Below are 20,823 nucleotides of genomic sequence, written 5' to 3'. Positions count from 1 at the left end.
GGGTTAAAGAATCAATGGAGGGTAGTTGATATTTGATCTTTTATTGCTCCCATTTCTGTCTATTTGATCGCTGCTTGTGTTTTTCGAAATAAAGTTAATTTATGTTTGTCTTGACAACACAATATCAAATTCTCCGTTGATTTTTCTTTTTGCAAGTGTGAGCTATTTAATACAAGTATTGACCAATATGTAAGAAGTATATTGAAGAAATACAGGTGTGAGCTATATACTTTTTTTTCTGACTTTTCTGACTTGTTTAAACCTTTATGTTCCATTCTGACTTGTTTTGCTTCATAAATGAGAATAAATTCACTTATCTTAATTAGTCATGTTTATTTATTTTCATTTAAATGTCAACGTGCTAAAATTTATGTTCCAAAAGCATTCATATGTAGCTTTGTTTTCAAGTTGAAGAGTTTGAGTTCTGAAACAAAGTCACTTATCTAGGATGCTTCTATGGTGTGGAAAGGGATGGTTTGATCTACAAGCAGAGGCTTGAGATAAGGTGTTCTGACCTCCAAAAGGTTGAAGTTAAGTTATAAAAGCAAAATTTTCAAGCGAATCAATTTGTTTGTTCTATTTTCTGATATTGATTTACCTCTTCTGGAAGTTGCCCATGCAACCTAAGAGGATGGGTGATTTATGTGTACTTTTTTATAATGATTTTTCGGTTCTTCCATTCTTTAGAAATTAAAGGAGTCCTGCCATTTTATTACTATGGCGGTCAATCTTCCTATATCAACTTTGAAATGATTGGTTGCTTGAAAGACATCTAGAAGAAGCGTCATAATTAGTAAATCATTGTGAAATTCTACATTTTATGGTTCAGTTGATAAAATTTATAGTCTATGTCTTGGATTATCGTTTTCTCTGAATACGGTATTTGTTCTCTTGTTATTCTCTCACTGTCTGGTATAACTTATGAGCTCACAATTATTAATTTGCATTTCCGATTCAGGTTGATCTTTTGGGGGATGAGGTTAATGGTCTTTTAAGGCTTCTTGAAAAGATGTATATTGCTCTTGATCATTATTCACCAATATTGAAACATTACCCTACTGTTATACTTGGGTAAGTTGGGAACATAAATCATGAACTCCGTCTTTCTTCTTATCATAACTTTTATATGGCAATTGCTTTTGTGGCTACTGATGTTGTGGTGTTCATCCTTTGTTTCTCAGAACTTTTCTTTGCTTTAAGGGGGTGTCTGCCTACCAAGTATGGGAAGGATAGTATCCTATAAGAAAGTTGTTGCATGGAAGGTTTTTAATGAAGAAGAAAATGCTCTGTATTTGTTTCATGTTTATGAACTGGTCTTTTGAAATACTTAGTTAGAAAGTAGGAAGAGGACTATGATTATTTGTAATTTGTTTATTGAGAAGAAGTAAATGTCTATAATGGAATTTACTTCAAATCTTGGGATATTATTCAAATTCTGAAAGAAAGAAAGAAAGAGAGGAAAAAAACTTGACCGACCCTAATTCGGGTCGGGTCGGGCCATTACTGGAGATTGTTCGTACATTTTGGGTCAGATCAGGTTTGAAGGAAAACTGATCCGACCCAGGCCAATTACACCCCTATGAAAATAATAAAAATAGTAGAAAATGAGGGAGTTTGAAATAATGTTCAGTGTAACTAATTGGAGAATTTTAAATAGTATTTATAGTAAAAAGAGATGGTTATTATAATCTTACATACACCGACAGATTTGCGTAGGGGCCAGCGAGGGCACGTGCCTCCTCTCATTATCGGTTTTTGTATTTTAATATTAATTTTGAAGTGTCAGATTACAATATATGTTAAATAATGCTTTATTTTAAACAAATTATGATTATAGCAAAGTGGTTGTGTCTCCACTATCACAACTGATAGGATCCGCCACTGCTTACATAGTTTTTGCCCCAAACATCCCTCAGAGTTAAACAAACACGCTTATTTTCAAAAGATTCAATGAGAAAAAAATCTTTGAACTTTTAAGAATAATGATATTCCATTATTAACCGTTTGAACAAGAATGAAATCTCTAATCCAAAGTTAAGAAACAAAAGTGTACTATACATAGCATCACTACACACTACTCAAACTTATTCGTCAATTTAAACATTTTAGTCAAGAAAAATTGTTTCAAAGTTCACTTCTGAATTTAATTGGTTATTAATCCACTCAATATTTAAAAAATGACCCTTTAAATAACTTATTATTTAGGAGACAAGATTCAAACCTAAAGCATTAGAGCTTTGAAGGAAGAGCACAACCACTATATCAAAGAAAAAATTTTAGTAATGACTAAAATACAAAAATTGTAATCTAACACTTCAAAATTAATATTAAAATACAAAAATCAGGAATGCGAAAGGGGCAAGTGCCCCGTCCCCTTAATAAATTCACCCCTCGACTTCGGTAATGACTAAATTTTTAGTTTAGTTTTTTTTTTTTCCTTTTAATGTGTTTATTTTGTCTAAAAATTCAAAAACAATAACAAGTGACCTAATTTTTGAAAACATTAAAAAGAAAAAGAAAAAGAAAAATTGTCTCTATCTCAATATTTTTTTCTTAAAAAACCTTTCTATAAATCCAATTACAAAATGCAACATTTTGAAAGAAAAAGAGGGATTCATTGTCTCAATGATTGCAACTAATTTGTTTATAAATTATTGAAGCAATCATTAATTGGTGGAACTAATAATAACAATAATCACTCATTAAAGAGTTATGTGTAGTTTCTTTTATTTTGGTTTTGCCATATTTACCTATTTCTTAAGTTGCTATTTTTCCTTATGTTACATTCACTTCCCTTAAATCTTCCAAATATTGTTTAAAGATAAAGAAAATCTTCTAAACATTTCAAGCAAGCAAGGTTCCTTTTGAATTGATTAAATTTTAAAATAAATTCTTTTACAGTAAATTTAAATTAGTAAAAACAGTTTTAATTTATAAAAATTAGTTAAAAAATTTATATATAAAAGTACTTTTGAAAAAGAAGCTATTTAGGGTCATTGTAATGAATTTTCTTCTAATAATTCTTTTTATAGAGTATAAATGTTTTTTTTCCAATTTTTTAAAAAACCTCTAATATCAAATTTGTTTATATTTTAAGAAGCTTTTATCAAAAGTATTTAAACAAAAACACTTATTTTTAAAACATTTTTTCAAGTCATTTCAAACATGCTTTAAGAGTAATCTTGAAATGGTCAAAATCACTTTTTCTTTCCCTAAAATCATTATTTCTTAAAATGATGGTCTTGGACACAACTTAAAATGAATTTTAGAAAAACATAAAATCATTTCAAATTGGTTTTGAAGATAAGTAAGAAGTAATAAGTGATTGACCGAAAATGAATCACAAAATGGCTATCTATTTTTTTTCTTTTTTTTGTGTAAAATATTGTTCGTTAGATATTTGTAAAATCACCTGAAAATAAGAGGTTCAAATCTTCCCTCTCAAGTTGAACTAAAAAATATTTGTAAATAATTAGAATTAGAAGTAGGGAGCTTTTGAAATTAAATTGCTAATAAATCAAACATTTATATATGAGTTGAATTTTTTTCAATATCTATTATAATTTAACAATAAAATAAATAAAAATAGATATTTTATGGTAATTATGTAGTTAAGTAATTATTTGTGAAATAAAAAATTCAATTAGATTGGATAACACTAAATTAATTTTTGAAACCAAACCTAATAATGGAACTCAGTCCTAGATATATATTAAAAAAATATTTTTAAAAGTTTGTTATTAAAAGTAAATTTTTGATTGTTTAAAAATTAATGATACTTAAATCGTTTTTCTAAAATTATAATCCAAGTGTCGCTTCAAATGAATTTTTCTTCTCCTTAACCTAAAGCACAACATGCAAAAAGAAAAAGGAAAACCATTAGATATTTGATTCTTGCTCTTCTGCTTGTGAATCCTTCTCCTTCAACACAACACATCTGCAACATCAACGGTGAGGCAAGGACAACAATTTCCCATTTTACGCATTAATTAATTTTATTGCATTTGCAATGTCGATAAGATGCCATTTTTCCAATCTTCGGTGACCTCCATTTCAAACTCATTTTTCCTTCCCACCTTTTTCAAGGTCTTTCTCATCACCATTTCCAGTGACTTCCATTTCAAACTTCTACAGGTAAAAACTCACTATTTTCAGCTACCCTTTTCCCCATCTTCTCATTCCCTTTCCCCACCATTTTCATCTGTTTATTATGAAGTTTGGAAGTTATGTTGATCGATTGTGGTAGTTAGTATTCAGTTATAGAATAATTTGTTGACACCATGTGTTTGTTATAAGTTCTGAAAGAACCAGTTGTTGGGTATTTGTAGAATTTTCATTTCTGGCTTCAGTAGTTTAGGCTTGGTCATAACAGAAGTTTTGAGGTAACTAACTTTTCAAATATTGATCAAAACAAAACTCAAAGGCTCAATTTTATGGAAATATCAATTAAAGTGTAGATAAAATGTTAGACGTCAATGAACACTCTTGAAAAAATTGATAAAAACAGAATTTAACGAAAAACTCTTTAAATTCCTTATTTATATCATACTTTCCCGTCAAATTCAAGAAAATATGAAAATATTGATGAAGACATCAACAACATGTGAATGAAAATTTATACTGTCAATGCAATTAAGAAAAATCCAACCCTTCAAACTTAACTCTTGAGTTAAATAAATGTGAAGGGAAGATACTGGGAATGGAAACTCCTATCTTTGTTTACTCAAACAAACTTAACATTATAATGCATAAAAAAGTACGAAATTTGTTCACCCCAAAATCTAGACCTGGAAATGCAGCAAATTAATTTCAAAACATTATACCTTGGTTAGCAAAAAACACCAAGAGTTTTAAACATTCTTGGAAGAAGAGTCATGTTTTAAGAGCAAATTAACCATCCAAAAACTACTATAAATTCTTCTACAGTGAAGGTATGTGGTTTAAGAAACAACTGTTCTAAGCCATATATTCTCCAATTATATCCGTGCTACAAGGTCACATCACAGTACAAGTTTTCTTTTTCAGAAAGAACATGAAACTACAGTACAGCATGTACAAAATTTCAAAATGGAGTTCCTCTTCGTTCTGCAACTATCTTTCTAAGTAGTTCTAGTTCAAAGCACAATCTAAAGTCATAAGCTAATGGATTGCAAAGGGAAATGAACAAAAACATTCTATTTCCCAATGCAAGCACTGCAAATAATAGAAGGAAAACATTGACCTACCTTATCCTGAATTTGATTCTGTTCTAGTTGGTTGTGGTCTCGGCTTTCGTTGTTCGGGAGGAGGGCCATCCCTTTTTCTTTCATACCTCCTACTTTCATATTTTGTTTCCCTTCGTTTCTTTGGTTCATAAACTGGATATTTGGATGGAATTATCTCCCCATTTATATACTTGTCACCTAAAAATTAACAACAAAAGAACTAGTGAAAAGAAGCTCCTAATTCTACTGTGATATTTTCAAACAGAAAATACCATATTCATCAAGAAACGGATGATAATATAAGATAAAGAGAAAGGATAGAAACCCAACCTCCATAATCTTTGTTCTTGACATCTATATAAGAATCTGGCAACACCCAAAGAACTCCGGGTAATCCTGCAATGGAAAGGTTCATCTCTCAACACAACTTTCAGAACAGGACTTCCAACAAAAATTAATAAACTAACACTTACCCTTGAATTTCTCGGACGTTTCTTCGGACACTGTGCATTGGAATCCAGTGTAGGTAGTGGTGCTGAAAGCATACATGTTTTTCTTGGCTTCTTCCATGCTGTTACCACGGAAATTTTCACATAAGACTGACGAGAGATGAAACTATCCTTGACCAACCATTTGTTAAAATCCCGGAATGTTCACATCTCTAAGTTTTTCAGTCTTCAGATTAATCTGACACTGATAAACTAGGTTGTCCTTGAACTTTTGAATTAGATAGATAACAAGTCCTAAACTTAGAATAATTGGTTAGTTTCAAGTTTAGTCATGAACTTTGAGATTTGAATCTTTTCAATTTTGTGCGGAATAGGTTTTTGGCGCTTTTACGTCTAATGCAACACTAAACATTCAATTTTGTGACTAGTAGATAAGTAAATTTCAAAAAAATTAAAAGCCTCAAAACAATCACTCAACATTTAATTTGGTAATACCCTTGTGGATAATGTTGAGTGTAGGTTCAAAATACATTTGGTTATTTATCTCCAACATAGTCAGGCGAATAAGTATATCGATGGTTCGATGCCAACCCTATTGTTATTGAATTCTAAAGAAACAAAGAAAAAACCAATCCAATCATTTCCCTTATAAAATATCAATTTCCAAATACCACATACATTTCCACACTTCCATTTTCATCCGAGAGAAACAATTACATGGGCAGAGATTCTTAAATCCGTTGGTGAAATGGAAGTTTCAAGTCTCATACAAATATTTGAAATGAAAAGAAACATATACATATCAGAGAGACTGAGAGAGAGAGAGAGAGAGAGAGAGAGAGAGAGAGAGAACCTTCCCAATACGGTAGCAAGAGTGTTGAGGTAGGTATCAATCATCTGTTCCCTGGTTGGAGCAGGATCTTTGGGGAACTCCATGACAATAAGCCAATGATTATAATCACAACCAGGTAACATAATCGTCTCCCTCTGCTCATTACTACTGCTCCTCTTCGACGAGTAATCGCTATCCAAAGCAGCTCGAACCAAAACCCGCGATTGAGAGCCGGAATGAAGACGAGCAGTCGAAATCTGACTCACTGAGTTGAGGTGAAGGAAGTGACCGAGTTGAACCCGTTGTAAGAGAGAAGGCTTTTGAAGTGGAATTAGGGATTGCGGAGAAAAGGAGAGATTGGTAGCCATTAGCATTACAGAAAGAGACGAAAGAAGAAGGAGAAGAAGATAGCCAAACCAAAAAGGAAAAAAAAAAAAAAGAACTTAGACGGAGAAGATGAGATGAGGTTTTTTAATTTTTTTAATTTTGAAGGGTATTGAGCTTTTACGTTTCGGGAGAGAAGATATTTTTGAAAACGGTTAGGCCGTAGATGGACTTAATTTGGCCCAAATCGAAACGGGAATTTCAGCCCATTATCGAACATATCTGGCCCATTTTTAGTTAATGGACCAAAGTTCAATGTGCGTTTCTAATGTGCTCGTACGGCAGTCGTCTGCATAATAGACACTTTGATTAGAAGGAATTTATAGCGTATAGCAACAAATTTACATCCAAACTGAAAAGATATAGCAACAAAATAAACCTCTGATTTGTAGTAAAGTGACACTAGCAGTAATCTGCATCACATACCGTCCCATTAAATTATCATTTTGGGATAGTTGGAAAAAAATGTGTAACATTAAAAGGTAAGTTTAAAAAAGGTCTAAAACCAATTTATATTGATGAATGCCTAAACCTAAAATATCTCTATCTCTAAGGTATTGAATTAAAAAAATTTAGAAAAACGCAATCCATACCACCTCTTTTTTGTATATTCCAAATATGACAAACATGACCCTCCTTTTTGCATATTCTAAATATAACAAACATGACAAGCAATTAGATGTATCGACTATTAGAGGATTATCAAAGAGCTATCGAGAGTTACTTGCTTTTAAATTTACTACTTTTGCTATTATAAAAAAATTTACATAGTTTAACCTCAACTTTTCTATATAGACATGTGTTTTTCTACCATCAACACCCACCTTCAAAATGCATGCGTTCTCAAATTATTGAAAGCAATTAAAACCAACACAAGGCTTACATGGAAATCTGAGAACCAGAAGAAAAACCACGATATTTTAGTTTTATTATTTTTCTAATAATTATAGAGATACAATTAAGAGAACTTAAATAGAATGCAAAAAGCAAAGAAAAAGAAAAAAAATATATTTATGGTAAGTTTTCCATAAATACAAATTCTAATACTCCCCCTCAAGTTGGGACGTATATATTGAGGCCCAACTTGCTAACAAAAAAAAATCAAAGCTTGACCTGAGAAGCCTTTGGTGAGAATATAAGCAATTTGTTGGCTAGAAAGGATGTACAAAATTCATACGCTCCCACTGTCAAGTCCTTCTTAGATGAAATGTCGATCAACCTCAACATGTTTAATTCTATCATATCATGTTGAACTGGATTGTTAGCAATACTAACGGTAACTTTATTATCACAAAAGAGTTTTAATGGAGTCTCACATTCCTAATTAAGATTAAACAAAACTTTATGAAGCAAATTTCTCACATATTCTCAAACTCATAGCCTTGTATTTGGTATCAACGCTACTTTTAGCCCCAACACTTTACTTCTTACTCCTCTAATGTAAGGATTCAACTCTTTATAGTAACTGAAGTCATTACTACTAAAACAAATAAATACATTTTAAATTAAAAATAAAGAAGATACTAAATTTTAAAGGAAAAACTTCAAATATTTATTTATAAATTATAAATAAAGTATGTAAAGATAAAAATAATAGATAAAATACTAGTTTGGGCCATATTTGTCTTTTTAATTAATTAATCAACATGCATACTATATATTATCACTTATAACATACTTTCAATGCATGAACATGTTAACCTATGATGAGATTTTAAATCTATATGATATATTTTATTCACAAACAATTTTAATTAAAACATGCATCACATGCATAATTAATTAAACACCTTAAATAAACTGATTTTGGCTCCTGAATTAAGCTAAGGACTAAATTAACTGATTTTGGCTCCTGAATTAAGCTAAAGACTAAATTATTACAGTAATAATTTGGTGAAGTACATTAAACCTCCTCAAAAACTCGAATTGGCTGAAAAAACCACAAAAAAATCCACTGAACCGACCGGCTCAAGAACCCAACACTTGGGTTTGAACCAGCTCAAAAACACACCAGGCGCGCGTGTCAGTGGAACCGGGTCAAACCTGGGTCGACATGGGCGGGCGCATGCGTGAAGCATGCCACACGCGAGTATGGGCCGCGTCAGGCAAGCTGGGCTGCGCATAGGTTGTTCGGACACAAGTCGGTGCGGGCTGTAGTGGGACGCGTGGCCGCGTGAAGGGTGAACGAAGATCGGGTCGGTGCGGATCACAAACGGGTGTTCAACGACCCGAGTGAGGCGCGTGCGAAGCGGTCTGGATGGACGCAAGGCGGGCGAGCGCAGAGCTTGGGCCGAGGTTGGGGCGTCAGGCGGGTCACAAACTGGGTCGTCGATCGGGTTTTCGGGTCTGAAGCCTTCTTCTTGGACCTGTCCTCCATTTTTCTCAATTTTTAACTTTTCTTTCACTCGATAGATGAAATCACATCCTAATTTCAACTCTAATGACTCCATAAAAATTACACGCCCTTTGTAATAATAAATTAAGACACAAATAGGCTAATTGCAATAATTATTACAAAGAACAAGCTTAATTTAATTTGTCAAAATCATAATATATCTATTTTAGTTCAACACACAATTTATCTAATAAATTGACAAAACTCACCATATGCAATTAAGTAAAATTAAGCATGCTCTAATACCACATGATGGAAACAATAGACATGCGCAGCGAAATAAAGACCGAATTTTACTCTAATTGCAACTAAACAAGTTTAGTTATTAACATGCATACAAAACATTAAAATAACATAATGGTTAAAAGAAGAATTCTTCTCTTGTATTCTCTTCACTAATTTAAAGTCAGCACAGCGACTAGAGTTTATCCGCTATTCTCCGAACTTGGAACCGAGTTGTGGGACTCAAAAATGGTGGAGGAAATAGAGAGAGATCATTTGGAGGAACATATCCTTTAGGTTTTTTTTTGTTTTTGTTTTTGATGTTCCAAACCTCAAATGAAAAGAGTTCTTTGTTTTATTTTGTAATTCTCAATCACAAATTAATTTTCAATTTCAAATCCAAGAGTCATTTCACATTTGCATAAAACTTGTTTACAAGCAAACTACATGCAAGAGCTTCCCTATTTCACCACTTGACATTTTTAGTGGGGTAGGTGTCTTGCATGCAATAAGCCACTTGCATACCACATGCAAGTGATAAGTTTGCCAAATCTCAACAAGTGTTATTATTTAAATTAGTCTAAGGGCAATATGGTAATGCAATATTTAAATCAAATTCAAAGTTTGACCTTTTCAATTCCAAAGTCAACATTTTGACTTTTAATCATTTTGTCTGTCTTGACTAATTTCAACCTCCAAAGCATGAATCCATATTCATTTCTCCAAAATTCAAATCACATTTGAATATAAAGTCGGTCAAAGTTTGATTTTTCAAAGTCAAAAGTCAACATTTTGATACATCTTTGACCTTTTTCATCAATTCCGAGCTTCCAAATATGAATCCATATACATATTTAATTCACATTTAAACATGAAGCTCTATCTTAAGTTATAACGTATGACTATATCACATATATTTTTCGTTTATCTCTCTTTACCTAATTCGAACAATTCAAATTATTCCATCATAATGTTCTAAGTTGATTTCTTATGAGCTAGCGGGGGAGCCTAATGGACCTATAGATCAGGCTCCAACAATCCAAGATTAATTGGTTAAACTCTTTAGACCGAGTTAATCAACCTTCGTTAACTAATGGGTCATTCCACTAAAGTCTCGTAGTTGCATTCCCCTCACTATAGATATATTTGTGTCCATGTGATATGACCATGATAAGTAAGTTAATCCTTCACAGGTTGTTCATAATCTCGGCTGGGCCAAAGTGTCGTTTTACCTTCGAGATTATATTTTTTCTTCTTAAGTCCTACTAATCAACTATTAAACAATTGGTTTGAGGTCCAACCTTTAAACCGAATCCCTCTCAGGCTAAAGAGAGGGTGGGGTCTCTTGTTCAAGACCTGAATTCAATCCTTAAGGGAACAACCTATCTACTAACCTTTAGAGTGGGTAGGAGTGAATTTTGTCTTGCACCCTATTTCCTTAGCTATCCACCTGGTGTTACCCCTAAAATGGAAGGCTTATTGGTCCAACGTCATTGAGTTGCCCTCACCTATGCAGATCTAAGGATAATTTCGTGTGAACAGAAGTTCATAGTTATCTCAGGATTAAGATTAAGTTACATTGGATATGTATAAACAAAATAGTCAGTTTTACAAAGTTAACAGTGTTATAACTTAAAAGTAAATATTTCATGGTTTCAGTCTTATGTAAACTTTTACATAGGATGCCCCCACTTCCATGTATCTACATGAACGATTCAGGATCACATCGTTTGTACTAACTACAAAACGGGTCGCATCCATAATGTCCTCAGAATAAGGTGCCCAACTGTATTCGTATACTATAGACTATTTAGACTATATACTTGAACTTGATCCAAGTTTATGTCTATACATAAAGTTCAAGTTTACTCTATTGTAGCCTTGGGACCTTAGTTTATTGACTTTAAGATTATAGTATCAATAACGACTTATTGAATAGAATACGATTACAAATCACGAGTTTTAGGACATAATCATGCCCTCTCAGTGCAGAATTCTACATGGTTGTTTAGAAGATTATATCTTGTGCAAGCTCATGTGTAGTAAAGTGAAAATGATGGAGATAGCATCATCATCGTCGTCATAATTAAAATCCTCAAAATGATTGACTTGAATCAAATTCATTTCTATTCACTAGTATATCCCTAAATCAAACACAAAAAATGTACAAATTCATCTCATCACAAAAAAGGAAAAAAAACGTAGCCATGTTAAAAAGAAGACAGAAACCATAAAGTCAAACATACACAAACCATAAGGTCAAACATACACAATCCATAAGGTCAAACATACATAATCCATAAGGTTAAACATACACAATCCATATTCATGAGAATATTAAAAAAGTAAATGACACGTAAGGTCAAACATACACAATCCATCTCTAAGGTCAAATATCCCTAAGGTCAATCTAGAGACTATTTATGAAATCTTTCCTTCTTGAATCAGACATTCGTAAAAATATTTTTCTCCAAGAAAGATCCTCGTGCAAGAGTTTTAATATTTTGGAATAAGTCTCTCCATCAACATCGTCCATTGTATTTAAAACGTTCAAACATTTCATCAACTCATAATCGAGATCATCTTTTTTGCTTGATGTTTCGCTCTCATCAACTTGACTAGATGTAAAACCAAATGATCTTTTCTCAAGGATAACATTTTTCTGTTGGAATTCTCTACATATACATTATTTATGAATGTTGAAAAGAAACTGTCAAATTTGTCTTTCCTAATTCTTCGGACTCGCTTTTTGTTTTTTCCTTTATCATTCTCTTCAACACCAAAATTTGTATTGCTTGCAACATCATTTTCATTTTCATCTTCAGAACCTGAAATAGGTCTTGTTGATGGGTACGCATTTACACCTATTGCAGTAGTATCTCCAAAAATCCTCACGAGCTTTTCATAATGTGGGCAACCACTTTTCTAAACTTGTTAGCTTTTTTATTCAACTAAAAAAAAAAAAAAATTAGATGTCTTATTCGCCTATAGATGATTAGAAATGAAAAAAAAAATGCAAGTATTATACCTTAAAAAGCTCGTTCCATTGATCATCTTCAAGATTGATGGTACCTAATAATGGATCATAATCATTTCTTGTCATATCACTCAATATCTTTTTGAATTCTTTGTAAGTTTGTCTTAATTTATTGAACTTGTTTTTCAATTGATCATGAGAATATGTAATTGGCTTCTTATATAATTACAATTAGTCTTTGTAAATGTTGTAGTTGGTCGATTGCCTTTTGCAACCTCTTCATCCATTAAGTTTACAAACAAAGCTTCACTCTTGTCTGACCATGATCCCTAACTTCTTAATCCATCAATCTCAACATTGTGCAGATGATTTTTGTGACATCTAGAATGTAATAGTGATTTTAAAGTAAGTTATTACGTCCAATTTGAAAGGAAACAAAATAAAATATGGTATTATGTATTAGCTTTTTTCCATTAGAAGTAGCAAGCATTAATGTAATTGACCAAAGAAAAGACCTTATAAGTATGAGACAAAGATTTGAAATCATTATCACTTTGATGCCACCAAATTTCTGCTTTGATTTCTTAATGCCAACAAAAAGAGTGCAACATTTTCTTTTATAGAAAGAAACACAAAAATCTGGCCATGGCATTGCTAAATATAAAATAAAAATTTGAAAAGCACTGGTCTATAGTTCTTCATACTCTTCTTGCCCACGAAAAGTACAGTTTATGTTCTTAGCATTTCCTCTTATGTCCTATCCAAGAGATAGTGACATCGTCATCTTTTCTTGTACAATGGCCATGAATAATTAACTTTTCCCAATAAGAAGTACCAAGCATCTCAAATCTTTTTTATACAAACGATCTCAAATGCAATCATTCATTATAAAACTATTTCTACAAGAGTTTGAACACAAAGTCTAATACAATCCTAGATCACCAATCAAACACTTAAGAAAGTCTGAACACACAGATAGAAGGATCCATAAAATGACTTAGCAAAATTGAAGTATTTATAGATAGCTTTTTAATAGAAAATTCTTTGAAAAACAATTTTTTTTTCCTTTAGTGAAATTAAATTAAGAGAAAAACAAAAAAAAATTGTAAAAATATGAAAGCATATTATGAACAAATTACAGGTATCATATGTGCAAAAATAAAGAATACAATGAACACAAAAAAAAACAAAATAACAATAAAATTATATTTGTGTTCTCTCTTCTTCTTTGCGAATCCACCAAATTAAATGTGTTCCACTATTGTGCTGGGTGAACTTAGGGAACAAGAGAAGAAGACAAATACAATTCAAAAGGGTGGTGCTCGGATAAACTAAATCTTGAAGAATGATGAAGTGGTGTGGTCTGGGTTATCCTTTAACAAAAGCTTCTTACTCTATGGATCATAACTATTCTAAGTTGGTATTTCTCCCTTGCCTTCTTTCTATACAAGTCCAACAAAAGGAATGTGTGCACTACTATACAAGATGGGCTTGCCTTGCCAACCAAGTCCTGAGACTTTTGGTGGTCTATGGGAACAAGAGAAGAAGAAAAGTACAACCTAAAATAGCAGTGATCACTTTAAATAGGATGCTTGAAGAGAAAGGAGAAATACAACATAAAATAGTGATAATCGAAGATAGGGGTGAAATCGGGTTGGGTTGGGTTGGAAGACATTCTCAGTCCAACACATATTTTCGGGTTATTCGAGTTGGCAACCCGAACAACCTGAATTTAGTTTTCAACCCAACCCGTAAAATATGGGTTGGGTTGGGTTGTCGGGTTGTATATTTTTTTTTCTTTTTTTGTTTCTAGATTTTAATGATTATAAAACTTATAAATTGTTATATTTAAATTTCAAATATATATAATTCAAATTTTCATACAACAAAATAAATTCAAAGCTTGAAGCATTCATAAATCCAAAGTTACAAACATAAATAAATTCAAAGTTCTTAAAATACACAAATAAATTCAAAGTTCTTAAAATACATAAATCCAAACATTATCCATAAATGTTCATGAAGTTCATTTTTAATAATAAAGGAATAATAAAGTTCAATATATAGTTAAATATAAATTTGAAGTCCATTCAAGCATCCCAATCATTTAAATTTGTCCTGAAAATTTTTTAAAAAATACCAAGTAAGTGGTTTAAATATATAAAATAAACGAAATGACAAAAATACAAGTATTCAACTTAGTAACTTACCATGAAAATTGTCAACTCATAGATCATGTTTGTGACGTGACGGAAGACTTGATACTATCTAAAAACATAGAACAAAATTATAAAGTGTCATACAACTATATAAGAATACAGTTTTCAATAAAAATAAAAGAAAGTTAAAGACTTACCGTTCTCAATTTTTTCACAAATTTCCATTTCTTCAAGCTTTGGACAAAGATCCAATAAGGTTGTTTTGCCACGGACTCAATTTTGTGTACAAATCAAAGCTTCCACTGTTTAGGTGATAAGGAACTCCTAAAAGAATCCAGAATCCTTCCTCCAGGACTGAATGCAGATTCAGAAGCCACAGTAGACACCGGAACGACAAAAACATCTTGAGCAATTTTTGATAGAATTCGATATTTAACCTCATTCAATTTCCACCAAGTTAGAACATCAAAATGATCGTTTAGCTCCTCACAAGGATCAGATAAATACCGATCAACATCATTCCTCAATTCTAAAGTATTTTGTTCTTGTCCTCTTCTCTTGTAGCGTGATAATACTCTACAACCCGCGTCAGTTTCAACCATAGTTCCCGAACTCAATAGTCTCAAACTATCACTTGATTCTACTTTTTCACAAACAATATCTTGACCACTCAAATCATTACGAAAGGCAGAGCCATCAACTTGTGATTTGTAACAATTGTATAATCGCATCAAATAAGCTTCAATCTCATCAACAAGAACTTTAACCATAACATCATCATGTATACTTTCAAAGCAAAAACCAACATAGTCCAGTTTATATCGAGGGTCAAGCACCACAACTAGAAATACAAGCTTGTTAATCTTCACAATTGAACCCCAATATTTGTCATACTTTGACTTCATATTTATAGCCATATTACATAAAATAGAATTATGTTCGTTGCTCCAACCAATTAAAAGATCATTACTCCCCCACATCTCATGAGAAAAGGAATTGGCAGTCACATATAAAGAACCACTAATCTTATTAGTGACATTATAGAACACTTTCAAAAACATGACAAACACTTCAACATTTTTCCAATCAAAATTACTTGGTGGACCATTCCTTTTCTTTCCATGTTCATCTTCTGAAAAATAGTCTTGATAATCCAACTCTTCTTCCTCTAAGAATCAACTCTTCTTCGCTTGGCCATTGTCTTTTTTTATTATTATTGGCACCACAGTTTGTACGTTGCTTTTACCAAAATTCAGTAAAACAGATAATTCTACCAACTTATCCAATTAAATCTCTTCGTATATTAAACCAACCAAACAATTAAATTGATTCAGATATCTACCAAAATTCAAGCAACTGAGTAATTTTCATAGGCACTCCATTTATTCCATTGACCTCCATAAAAAACAACTTAGGAATAGACATTGTATTTTGTAAAAAGAAAATACAATTAAGTATCCAACAGTGGTAGAAAGCAATAGATAGACATAGATATACATCTATCATATAATAAAAGAATAAAATGTAAAAAATGATAATAATAAACACAATGCAAGGATAGACGATTGTGCAGTGAAATAATATGCATTAAACGATCATGTTGATTATGGTAAACGATCGTTTGACCACGATAAATTATTATATTGAATGTAGTAAATGATCGTATTGATATAGGTAAATGATTGTGTTGATATTGGTAAACGATCATGTTGATATTGGCAAACGATCATGTAGCTAATCATGAAAAACTTCAAACTAACGATTTACATAATGAACTACATAATTCTTACATTAATTATATCTTCTAAACAATTAAAGCAAAAATAAAATTTAGAGTTCTTACCATAAACAAAAAAAAAAAAACGATCTTCATAATGAAATATAGAATTCTTAACAAAATTTTATAATCTTCTAAACAATTCAAACAAAAACGAAATTTAAAACTCTTAAACTCACTACAACGATCTTGGTAGAGGAATATAAATGATCTTGATATTGTCGAAGTGAAGAAGAATATTTAAAGAAGAAAAAAATGTAAAAGAGCAAATGAATAAATGGCAAAAAAAATAAATAAATTGCAAAGAAGAATAATAGAAAGAGATGAAGAATTGTTTCGCAATAATAAAAAATCAAAACCAAAATATAAAATTTTTGAAAAGTAATGGAGTTTCATAAACTTTAATTATATAATCTGTTATAAAGGTTATTTAAGAATATTAAGACTTTTGTCATATTTACGTAAATTTACTATTAGATATTTGATTACATAATTAGATTATAGAGGTAAAAAAGAATAGCCAAAATCTACGAAATTTCAGAATCATTATAAAATATTAGTGGTGAATGAGGCTAATAAATTTAAAACTCCTTTACAAATTGATCATGGGTCAGTCTGATCATCGGTTCAAGTCTTTAAAAATTGTTAAAATGTTGCCATGATCGGTTGCACTTTGAATCTGAACTCTCTAATTACTCAGTCTAATACAATTTAGACTTTAGAGTTTCAAGCCTAATCCGATTTACGGTTTCTAGCCTGATCATACCAGCAGCCAAAACTATCGATTGCAGTCTGTCCATCTATAATCATTGAATTCAACAAGCTATCATTGTGATTAAATATCTAGAAAAGAAACACCTGGCATTCTTGTCATCTGTCCTTTATTTGTCTCCAAATAAAATAGATTTTTCTTTTCTTTCATGAAGACATGACAAAAACTGATTGGCTAAAATTTCATATTCAGAACACAGTCACTTCCAATTTAAAATCACAAAAGTACCTTTGAACTTTTACCCTTTGTTTCAAATTTTGTAATATTATCTCTTCACTTTCATTAAAAGGTCAGGGTAATTTTGTAGCAGAAGAAAAGAAAGAAAGAAAACAAAAACCAAAACAAACTCTCTTTAGAACATTCCAGCATTTCGGAAATTACATATCAGCACACTTGTGAACATCATGGCTTATTTGAGATCGATAATAAAATGGTAAATTGGATTTGAATCAAATAGAGAATATAGGGAAGGCAGAGATACTAAACTCTCAATTAACAAACTGGTTTGCTGATTATATATCTCTCACCATCAACAATATCAGCTGAAGGGAGAGCAGCAGATGATATTTGGTTTTCAAACTCATTCAACTTTAATTTGGTACAAGAAAACATATTCACACAAACCATCAACAGAACATCTATCCCAAACTTAACAAGTAACAATACTGATAGAACTAAGCACCAAAAGTGATTCATCGACTTCTAGGCAATGCTCAAGTTCTTTCGATACCCAAATGGGGGAGGGATTACCTTGTGAGATAGTACACGATGAAGAAAATTGTCACAAAAAGTGCGACTAGTGAGAACATCTTCGGCCTCGACTTGGGATCAAATACCTAAACAAATCATATTTAATGTTGAAAACGATGAAAAGGAATGTCAAAATAGTGTGGGAATGAATTGTTCTTGAGAAAATAATGGTCATACCGTCTTGAATCGATCCATAGTGCCTGACAACACTCCTCTTGATGAATCCATATCATTACCCTAAACCAAAATGTGCAAGAAATTTAGCCTTGGTAATTACACGAATCACTATGTAAGATAGTTGGAGCTGACATACCATCCTATCAAGCATGCGGTTGTGACTCTCCACCTCCTCATTTATGTCACCTGTCAACTGTTACAATAACATCTTTCAATACGTTTGCGATTTGGGAAAATATACACACACATACAAGATCCGACCATCATGCGTTTTCCATTAATAACAAATATTTAGTTAAAAATTCTCTCATGCGTTTTTTGAACAATATATAGTCACACACGTCAAAAAGTCTTTTCTACGTTGTCATAAATTGCACCATATTGTAGAAGCAAAATTTGTTCTCAACAATAATTGCAGCATATCGTAGGTGCAGATGTCATTCTTGACAATAATTGCCTTGTATTATAGGCACAAAATCCATTCTCAGCAAAAATTGCAGCAGATTATGGGTGGAAAAAGTTCTCGAAATAATTGTGGCATATTATAGGTACATAATTTTTTCTCTATTTCTTTCCGACACATGAACATCTAAGATTAATGACAGAGACCGGATAAGAATGTAATACCCTCTTCAACAGGAGGACTCTGTCTTGCAAGCCTTCCAATGCTGCTTCATTATCATGCTCCTCAATTTCATGGGAGGAGTAGGAAGGTGAGGCCCTGACGCCACCCTCCTCAATGCCATCAAAGAGAGCAACTCTATTGTTGCGGAGTTCCCTGCACTCCAAGAAATCATATTAAAAGAACGATCGGCACTTAGGAAGATCAACCTAAAATTCATTTGATAAAAGTCTAACTTGCAACTGTAAACACATATTCCTCCATTTATGGGTAAATAAAAAGGACTTTCAGAGTTTCCATTCATCTTTAAGGGTGAAATTTACTTGAAAACATAAAAACTGAAGACCAAGACCCATAATCATTTTGTTTTTTGTTTTTGAAAATTAAGCCTATTTTCTCTCCATTTCTTAACATGGTTTACATAAGTCATTAAGTACAATAGTTGAAGTCTTATCCAAATTTCAAATACAAAAACTATTTTCTTTTAAGTATCAAATTTTGGCTTAGTTTTTTAAAAGATTGGTAAGAAGTAGGGTAACAAAGCAAGAAATTTAGAGATGGAAGGGGTCTTCATGTTTATAAGCTTAACTTTCAAATTTTGAAAACCAAAAATCAAATGGTTATGAAACCAGACCTAAAGAATTGAAAACCAGTAAATGACAATACGCCTACCATACTCACTGGCAAAGATCAATTAAGTTATAGGAAATGATTTCATTTCCAACATAAACATGCCATCAAAATTAATCTATCCTGATAATTCAAGATACTAATTCATTTCCAACATAGCCAATTATCCAAAATGTTTCAAGGTATTAATGTTAATTCACTTAACAATATGACTTATTCGAGTACAGGCACAGAAAGTCAAAAGATAGCATAAAGGGTAAAATTAGAAACCTTGAATTTCAAGATAACATCACAATGTAGCATCACAAACAGAATGAAGAAATTCTTGAAGATAAAATAGAACCGGGCCGCAAAATTATGAATGTGTGATCATTATAAAACCACCAGCTAAAGTATGTGCAAGACAAATAAGCTAGAAAAGTACTCTTCAGATGTAGAAAATTTGAAATGCATAAAAAATAATGCAAATTGAAACCCCCCCTACCAAAAACATACTCAAACTCATAGAGTCATCGTCCTGTCATGATCTCACTACTCTATAATAATGCAACCCGACCATGAATCATAAATTTAAATTTCCGACAAACTAACAAAACCCAGTAGAATTTCTGAAAAACAGCGGCGACCCTCGTGGATTGCTTAATAGGAAAGAAACATAAAAGGGAGTATTGAAAGGTTGAAGATAAAACCTTCTCGCGTTCATGACTCTCTCGGAACCAAACAGAATCCACGTTCAGGCCTGTACGTTCTTGGATTCGCAATCCAAGGTTTTTCGATATGTTACAAACGCTTCTCTGTTGAGGAATTGAACTGTATTAGAGTAGAAGTTGATCGGAGCAAGTGAAATTAAGGAAAACGGATGCAGGGGGAAGAATCGAGAAAAAGGAAGAAAGATTCAATAACCCAACATGGAAGATCATAATTGAAAGGAGAATTTGAATCGGAGAAGGATTGAGGAGGAAGGAGGTGGAAGAGAAACATACCGGAAGGAGTTATCGGTGCAGCTGAAGCCTGAAAGTTTGAGAATTGACAGAGGAAGACGATCTGCAAATCCTGACGTAGGACTAAGGGATATATATTGAAATTTTATTTCCAGATCTTAATGTTTTTTTTTTTATTATTTTCCTAGAACATTTTTAGTGTAAAAGTTTTGATGCATCTCTTTATTTTATTTTATTCCTTCTAGAAATTGCGTGACAAAAACTTCTACATCTATTATTTTTCACCACAAAACTAATGATATCATACAACTATTATAAGTCTGTCAAAAGGTAATCATTTAGTTATCCACTTCTAAATTTATTATTTTTATAATTTTAAAAATTCAGTAATATAGACTCTATTATTACAAATTTGAGATCATTTTTTTCTATTTTAAAAATGGACCTTTTTAGTTTTCACCTTTATAACTAAATCTATTTTGTCTTTAATTTTTAGTATGTATATTTTTAGTTTAAGTTTTAAAATGTAGAC

General features: G+C 31.9%; 2 protein-coding genes and 1 long non-coding RNA gene across 4 annotated transcripts; all 3 read right to left on the bottom strand.

Annotated features, from left to right (window-relative positions):
* Positions 1-4,936: 4,936 nt before the first annotated feature.
* On the bottom strand, positions 4,937-6,999 carry LOC101218653 (multiple organellar RNA editing factor 9, chloroplastic). Its single transcript, XM_004151927.3, has 4 exons — positions 6,507-6,999; positions 5,678-5,775; positions 5,535-5,600; positions 4,937-5,402 (listed from the first exon to the last, which is right to left on the bottom strand). Exons 1-4 carry the CDS (start codon positions 6,857-6,859, stop codon positions 5,227-5,229), a joined length of 693 nt encoding a protein of 230 aa, XP_004151975.1. The 5' UTR covers positions 6,860-6,999; the 3' UTR covers positions 4,937-5,226.
* A 7,399-nt stretch (positions 7,000-14,398) lies between these two features.
* On the bottom strand, positions 14,399-16,667 carry LOC116402626. The gene is made up of 3 exons (XR_004215073.1): positions 14,820-16,667; positions 14,674-14,731; positions 14,399-14,581 (listed from the first exon to the last, which is right to left on the bottom strand). It is a non-coding gene; the product is annotated as an uncharacterized LOC116402626 (long non-coding RNA).
* A 916-nt stretch (positions 16,668-17,583) lies between these two features.
* Positions 17,584-20,497, bottom strand: LOC101218891 (bet1-like SNARE 1-1). 2 transcript variants are annotated; one of them, XM_004151928.3, is made up of 6 exons: positions 20,334-20,497; positions 20,040-20,144; positions 18,726-18,876; positions 18,235-18,291; positions 18,099-18,158; positions 17,584-18,007 (listed from the first exon to the last, which is right to left on the bottom strand). In XM_004151928.3, exons 2-6 carry the CDS (start codon positions 20,051-20,053, stop codon positions 17,918-17,920), a joined length of 372 nt encoding a protein of 123 aa, XP_004151976.1. In that variant the 5' UTR covers positions 20,054-20,144; positions 20,334-20,497; the 3' UTR covers positions 17,584-17,917. The 2 variants fall into 2 exon arrangements, with proteins under 2 accessions (XP_004151976.1, XP_031737674.1); XM_031881814.1 differs by having other exon boundaries at positions 20,040-20,160; positions 20,334-20,485.
* Positions 20,498-20,823: the final 326 nt, after the last annotated feature.

Source organism: Cucumis sativus, chromosome 3, assembly GCF_000004075.3.
Source record: "Cucumis sativus cultivar 9930 chromosome 3, Cucumber_9930_V3, whole genome shotgun sequence".
Classification (NCBI taxonomy): domain Eukaryota; kingdom Viridiplantae; phylum Streptophyta; class Magnoliopsida; order Cucurbitales; family Cucurbitaceae; genus Cucumis; species Cucumis sativus.
Note: the sequence above shows the minus strand (reverse complement) of the source record. Positions and strands in the feature narration are given on the sequence as shown.

What these genes read in the sequence shown, in the direction of transcription:
- LOC101218653 (XM_004151927.3), bottom strand. Translation starts at nt 6,859, where the DNA reads ATGCTAATGGCTACCAATCTCTCCTTTTCTCCGCAATCCCTAATTCCA. An exon ending in CTTGCTACCGTATTGGGAAG is followed by an intron (nt 5,776 to 6,506) that starts GTTCTCTCTCTC and finishes CCGTGGTAACAG; the next exon opens with CATGGAAGAAGCCAAGAAAA. An exon ending in CAAGAACAAAGATTATGGAG is followed by an intron (nt 5,403 to 5,534) that starts GTTGGGTTTCTA and finishes GTTAATTTTTAG; the next exon opens with GTGACAAGTATATAAATGGG.
- LOC101218891 (XM_004151928.3), bottom strand. An exon ending in GAGTCCTCCTGTTGAAGAGG is followed by an intron (nt 18,292 to 18,725) that starts GTATTACATTCT and finishes TTATTGTAACAG; the next exon opens with TTGACAGGTGACATAAATGA. An exon ending in ACCGCATGCTTGATAGGATG is followed by an intron (nt 18,159 to 18,234) that starts GTATGTCAGCTC and finishes ATTTTGGTTTAG; the next exon opens with GGTAATGATATGGATTCATC.